General features: G+C 34.6%; 2 protein-coding genes across 2 annotated transcripts; one reads left to right on the top strand and one right to left on the bottom strand.

Annotated features, from left to right (window-relative positions):
* Positions 1-288: 288 nt before the first annotated feature.
* Positions 289-1,172, bottom strand: LOC119605539 (adult cuticle protein 1-like). Its single transcript, XM_037958717.1, has 2 exons — positions 1,102-1,172; positions 289-921 (listed from the first exon to the last, which is right to left on the bottom strand). Exons 1-2 carry the CDS (start codon positions 1,105-1,107, stop codon positions 511-513), a joined length of 417 nt encoding a protein of 138 aa, XP_037814645.1. The 5' UTR covers positions 1,108-1,172; the 3' UTR covers positions 289-510.
* Positions 1,173-4,302: 3,130 nt separating this feature from the next.
* Positions 4,303-5,031, top strand: LOC119605535 (adult cuticle protein 1-like). Its single transcript, XM_037958711.1, has 2 exons — positions 4,303-4,388; positions 4,459-5,031. Exons 1-2 carry the CDS (start codon positions 4,383-4,385, stop codon positions 4,822-4,824), a joined length of 372 nt encoding a protein of 123 aa, XP_037814639.1. The 5' UTR covers positions 4,303-4,382; the 3' UTR covers positions 4,825-5,031.
* Positions 5,032-7,229: the final 2,198 nt, after the last annotated feature.

The following is a 7,229-nucleotide window of genomic DNA, read 5'->3' on the forward strand; positions in this document are numbered from 1 at the left end:
GACTAGACTATAGACTAGACTATACACTAGACTATACACTAGACTATACACTAGACTATACACTAGACTATAGACTAGACTATACACTAGACTATACACTATACTATAGAGTAGACTATAGACTTTACTATAGATTAGACTGTAGACTATACTATAGACAAGGCTGTAGATTAGACTGTATCTTGAGCACAAAATTTTCTACGTACGGACGCTTATAGAAAAATCGACTCAGAAAGTGATTCTGTCTATATGGGACTATTATTTGTTGGTACATTAAAAGAATATCTATTATTTTGAAATTATTTAAAGTATTTGCTTTATTTACGAAAGTAATAGGAAAGAAAAGATCAAGACATAAAATAGGAAAGTGTAGAATACAGAAAGAAGAGAAATTTAGAAAAATTATAAAATTTTTCTACATATTTAAAATTTTGTCACACTGACAGTTACTTGTTTTTAATGGCGGGAAATTTTAATACCATGATGGTGTGAAAGAAGGAAACCATATGTTTAGATGGTACCAGGAGCAGGAGCTACATTAACATTAGCCACCGAGTTGAGATGGCCAGCCAAGGGAGCAGTATGGATAGCGCCACGAGTTTTGGCAACATAGCTACCGGGACCAGCTACAACAGCGGGAACAGCAGCAGCATGAACGGCTGTGGGAATTGCAGCAGCATGAGCATGAACAGCAACAGCTGCGGGTGCTGGCAAGGAGATAGCAGCAGGAACTGTAGATTGAACAATAGTTGAACCATGACCAAGAGCAATAGCACTACCCAAAGGTAAACCAAGTGGTGATACAACTGCAGTGTGTGCAAGTGGGCCACCAGCAATTTGTGTTACTACACCACCCAAGGGAATAACGGATGATTGTACGCCCAAAGCCAAGGCCAAAGTGAACAAGGTAACAATAGCGAACTGAAAAAGTTTATTTTTATATTTTAAAGCTTTAATTCAAATATGTTTCAATGAAATGCAAAAAAAAATATATTTTGAATAAAAGCAATAAAAAAATTTATTGATTTTTTAATAATATTTTTAAACAAGTTTATCTTCAAATCCTTTAATAGTTTCCTTTATAAACAAGAACCAACTTACTTTCATTTTGTTATGTTTGTTAAAAGTTTTTAGAAAACTAAACTTTGTGTTACTATTATGAACTCAGTTTCTATTCTGATTTTATCCTACAAATTTTCATATTTTTATATAAAAATCTCTCAGGTTATGACACCAACATAATTTATTTTCAAATTAATATTTCCATATTAAACAAAATTTAAAATCTTATTCAATATCGATACATTTTTTCGTAATAAAATTAGAGAACGAGGAAATTTTGAACGACCTTCGTTCGTCAGCACATTGAAAGTACAAGTTCAAGTTGTTCTTTTTCCACCAAAAGAAACACTCACTCGCCAAACACACTTCTACATAGATTAAGAGCTTTTTACGTAAATCTATAACACACTCAATATTACGAGCGCTAATAAAAATGTCATTTGCTGTAGAAATGTTAAAATAGGTGTAGTAGTTTAATTAGATCACTAATAGACAAAGTACACTCAGAAGTTAAATGTTAGTAAAATAGAAAATTCTTTAAAAAAAACTTAAAAGATTCCCCATTAAAGTGCTTAACTCTAGGTTATTTTGTTTGATATCTACTAGCCATTAAATTATTGAATACATAGATATCAAACGCTTACGAGACCATAGAATCCTTACGAGACCATAGAATCCTATGTCTTAATACAAACCAATTTATGCACTGTAACGTCTCATTAATATCACATTAAAGGGTGTAATAAACTTTGATTTAGAATTTTTCAAACATTTATCCTAAGGAGTATATTTGTGACATTTACATCAGGTTTTCGAGGTAATAACTTTGCCGAAGGTTCTCGAAAACCTCGTTCTTTGTCATATTTAAAATGTTGAAACAGCATTTTCAAGAAAAATGTTAACACTCTTGCATTAAAACCCCTTAATTTAATGAAAATTTTGATTCTTTATACTGTAGTAACCTAATTTCGTCTATAAACTGTTATGTATTTTTTGCTCCTGGTGCTTTCCCGGATATTTTTTAACAAATCTACATTAAATACGTGCTTTACAATCCATTTAAGGGTTAAGGTCTCCCTATTGACATCCTACTTTGAGATACATATTTATCTTAACTTAAAGTTTAAGAAAAAGTATGTCTACAAGATTCATATCGATCCGCTGAGAATCCAAAAGTTAGTTTTTGGCATATATAGCGAAAACCCTCGATATTTAAACCCATTATCAACATCCGCCAGTCTATTTGTCTAGGGAGAGAATCTTAAATTTTTCAAAAAAATTTAATAGAAAAATACACTTTTCCGAAAATTATCCTAATGTTTAATTAATGTCAATTTAAGACAAGATATGATTCAGGCATATATGGCTATATTGCTCTTCGGTTGGTCGGTTATTTAATCACTTGTCAGAGGTATGTGGCATTAGATCCAGCCTATATTAGTGAAATTCCTTAATAGGTTGTTTAGTCTGGATCCAGAGACCAAGTTATACTTTTTCTAAAGGATTGAGACGAATCTGACCTCTATCAAATCTGGGATTAGAGATATCGTGTCCTGAAGTTTTTTTAGACGGTAAGACTGCACGAATACAACTTCATTTGTAAACAAGTAAGAAATTATAGTCGGGTGAGGCCGACCATATAATACCCTACACCAGTTATAAAAATAAAATATGATTTAGTTTTCATAAGAAAGCATTTAAGTGGAATTGTACCTTGCCTCAGATATACTTAAGCTATTTATTGTTGAATAAGATTGTGGACATTTAAGTCATTTTTTGAAGGGGGATTTGTATAGGGGCTAGGGTCAAATGAGGCCCTATAATAATAATATTCATGAGGGTCATCAAGGCTCGTATAGAACTAGGTTTTGCAGCTTTTTGTCGAGATACGAATATATTAAACATAATTATGAACTTAAAAGCCTTATTAATATACTCCCAACTAAAGTGGTGTAGGATATAAATATTGTATTGAAAGTCCATTTTACCAACTTTAAAATAAAGGCTTAATATTTGACATATCTCATTTCTTGGAGATATCTTCACTTACAGCTTGAAAACTCATGGGTTTTGGTATGTGCATGGTATTTATAACACACACATCTACCTAAGGTTGTTCCAAATTAATTTCTGATTCGATTTAACGAAGTCTATCCATCAGTCAACTTTAGCGGATGATGTTAAATAAAGGCGGAATTAATAAAAAAAGTTTTTTGTAAATTTTTTATTGTATCGAGCTTGGGGTGAAGATATCACGAAGAAGAAAGACAATTTGTCAGATATTTAGCGTTTATTTTTATACCCACCATAAAAAAAGATGGGGGGTATATTGTTTTTATCATTCCGTTTGTAACACATCGGTCCATAAATGACCCTATCCCCCACATAAGGTCCCCTTCTGAAAATGACTTTAACGCTCATAACTGACTAAAAGAAGCAGCTATAGCGATGAAATTCGACATAAACATATTTTATAGGAACCTTAATATTATTGTAAAATTTTATAGGGATCGGTCCATAATTGACCCTACCCCCCATATAAGGTCCCCTTCAGAAAATTTCTTTAACGCTCTAAACTGCCTTAAAGAAGCATCGACAGCGATGAAATTCGACATGTATATATTTTATAGGAACCTTAATATCATTGTAAAATTTTGTAAGAATCGGTCAATAAACGACCCTATCCCCCACATAAGGTCCCCTTCAGAAAATGACTTTAATGCTCATTACTAGCCTAAACTAAAATCGTTCTAGAAAATTTGACTAGGATCGGTCCATAATTGACCAAACAAAGAACAACTAGTGTTAAGATATCTGGAAATCTGTGATGGTGGAATTCGAAAATAAATTCGGACTCAGCAAAATTGGAAACCTAATTAGAATAATATTGATATTTACTAATCTTTTCACTGTGAGTGTAGTGAGGGAGTTGCTCATAAATGATCTAATTTACAGTTTAGTTGTACAATTATTTGTAATAGCTTATTAAATCTATTGGAATTTAATTCAAATTCTTCTTATCTAAATGTTTATTTGAAATATTTTTAAAATGCATTCAGCAACAAAAATTTACACTTTCATTTAAAATCATATTTACTTAATTTGTATTGTCTTGTATTTGTAATTTTACTTCTTAAAAATTAATAATATAATAAATTATATATGGCAATTAATTAAATAGTGTTATTTTATAAAATTATGAAAATTTTTGTATAAAAACTGTGAAATTTCTTCAATGAAATCAGAATAGAACTTGAGTTGAAAACAGCAACATACAGTTTAGTTTTCTAAAAACTTTAAACAGACCTTCCCTTTAAAAAATGAAAGTAAGTTGATTTTGATTCATAATTATAAATTTTTTCTACCATTTAATTAATTTAATATTTCCTTTTACAGTTCGCTATTGTTACCTTCTTCACTTTGGCCTTGGCTTTGGGCGTTCAATCATCTATTATTCCTTGGGGTGGTGTAGTGACTCAAGTTGCTGGTCCTCTTGGCGGAATTGTATCTCCCCTTGGTTTGCCTTGGGGTGGTTCTGTTGTAGTTGGTCCAGCTGGTATTCCAGCAGCTGTGTCCGTGCAGGGACCCGGTCCTATTCCCATTGCTGTTCATACTGCCGTTCCCGCAGCTGTGCCCGCTGTTGTTGGAGGTGCCGCTAGTTATGTTGCTAAAACTCGTGGTGCTGTTCACACCGCTCCCTTGGCTGGTCACGTAAACTCGGTAGCCAATGTTAATGTAGCTCCTGCCCCCGGTACCCTCTAAGCAAATGATTTTAATGAAACTAAGGTAGTCAATATATTTATTTTGGTTCTCGTACTTGAAAGAAAAAACTGTCGATGTGGTGCTATAAGGTTTTAACACAAAACCTTAACAATTTACTTTAAGATATTACTTTGTTATTAAAAATAAAAAAATTTTTTAGATGTTATTTCTTTGCTCAGTTGTCAATAAATTATGACGTAAAATGAATATTATACGATTTATTACATTTATTAAATGAGTCAAGAAATCTATACTAGAGCTAGATGAAATCTTCAAAGGAAGAAGAGGTATTGCATAACCATTAAAACAAGTAAAACTCCATAATATGTAATACCATAAATCTGCAATTCATAATTGGCTGACACGATTGGCAAAATACTGCTAATTTGAACTAAATTGTAAAAATCAGTTATCATATCGCTACGAACAATAATATGTGGTGTTGAGACGAGTGCATTCAAATGAGATCCTAGAAGATTAAAAATGGGAATCATGGGAGAAGAAAGGAACTTTTCAAAAACATCAGAAACACGAGGAGGAGGAAGAAGTTAGGTTGAAAAGGAAAAGAGCCGCCATCTTACGCCAAACTTGACAAGATAGGACACCAGGACGATTTCTGCTATGCAGTATAAATACTATGCCGGTAATCCGGTAAGAAAAATTCCAATAGATCAGCAAAGTGTGGTAGAGGATCTGCTTAACAATAAGATAGTGGACCACTCAATCGCTGTAAAGGGTAAAAAACCAATAGAGAGGAAAATTTCTAATAGATCAAAAGAGTAAGGTAGAGGATCTGGTCAACAATAAGATAGTGGACAACTCAATCGCTTCAAAGGGTAACCAAGAGAGCGTGAGCTGCGAGTTCAACATGGGCGTAATATTGATGAGGTTGGCATCTCACCAATGTGCCGGCCCTCTGAAAAACTTGGTAGAAAGTGTCCCCATCCTTGGGACGGCGCTAAGCTGGGACTGGTAAAGAAGAGAGATTTCCGGAGTTCTTAAAATGAACTTTGGAAATTCTTTGAAGCCAAAATGTCTTTTACAGGAAAGAAACCTGCGGGAACTCTACTTGTAATAGGTTTCGGCCAGTACTCCATGGCTAGTCTTGTCAAGAGCAAAGATAGGGCTCATTTCGTCTCTAAAGCTGTCATTATCAAAATTGGGAAGGTACTGATTGGAAAGACTGTTACAACAAGTCCTCTCGGGGCATGTTTCCTTGTGTAAAGAGATGTTACCAATACCTCTAGTCTACCGGGACTATAAACTGCTGTTAACATTTCACTCCCTGGCTAGTCCTGGGATGATTTGAATAGGGGTCTAACCAGAGCACCACATAATCTGGTACTACGGATGGCCAGTTGCCCACAGAACTTGTCCTGGCTGGTCAGTTGGTTGAGGTTCCTTCGGGATCCAGGTGGTGGCTGTGTTTGAAACCTAAATCACAGGAATCAATCTATAAACCAAGCACCCCGGTTAAAATATTGATACACGGTGAAATATAATTTTCATGATGAATTTCTGTTATCGTTCCTAGATTTTAGGAGCGGTACAAACTACTGATAATGCAAAGATTGGGTATGAGGTGGAGTTCTTCTGGTGCTTTTTAATGTGCATTAGATGGATTTGACGGATGTAGTGGCTTATGTGATGTCCTGAACTAAGGTTTGGCAAAACGGTGTGTTGTGCAAGGTCGTCACTGCCCTTTCTTTAATTTATCGGCGATTTTCCTACATGGTTGAGTGTGTTGGAGTTTACTCTAAAACATGCTCAACTTATCACAGTGGGTCTTTGTGGCCACTGAAATAACGCTTGTCAATTGAAATGATCCGTGTTTCGGACTACCAATAAAGTCACCTATGTCCTGTTCTCAGTAGTATGGTTGGGCGACATATAAGGTTTTTCCTTGTCGAGGTTAGATTGAGCTTGCTCATGACAACTGTTCTTCCCTAACGGGACTACTGTGGCAAGAGATTAGATAGCGCGAGTACTCGAACAAAGTGCACGTATACTGGACCGGACATCTATATATGTACGTAAATTGACACCGGCGTGTAAGAAACACAATGGGTGATTCGTTACTTTTATACTCACCCAGTGGATGAAAAAGACCACAGTGAAATAAGGCCCTCAGGGCAGGTGTTCACGTAAAGCATTTCGACATTCGCTACCCTAAACAAAAAGGACATTAGCATGGGTAATATCCGCAATTATGGACTGATTTCAACTATTATTAAGTGGCTTCGTCAAAAATCGACTCAGAGAGTGACTCCTGACATATATATGTATATGGGAGATAAACGTTCCTCTGTCCCATAAATGAGTTACTATTCCTAATTTAGGTCAAACTTTTTATGAAATCAGAACACTGTGCATCATAGCATTTAAATAAAACTAGCTTTTTTAAA

This window comes from Lucilia sericata, unplaced genomic scaffold (assembly GCF_015586225.1).
Source record: "Lucilia sericata isolate MDLA Ls3-8-SP2 unplaced genomic scaffold, ASM1558622v1 Contig000495F_arrow, whole genome shotgun sequence".
In the NCBI taxonomy this organism is placed as follows: Eukaryota; Metazoa; Arthropoda; class Insecta; order Diptera; family Calliphoridae; genus Lucilia; species Lucilia sericata.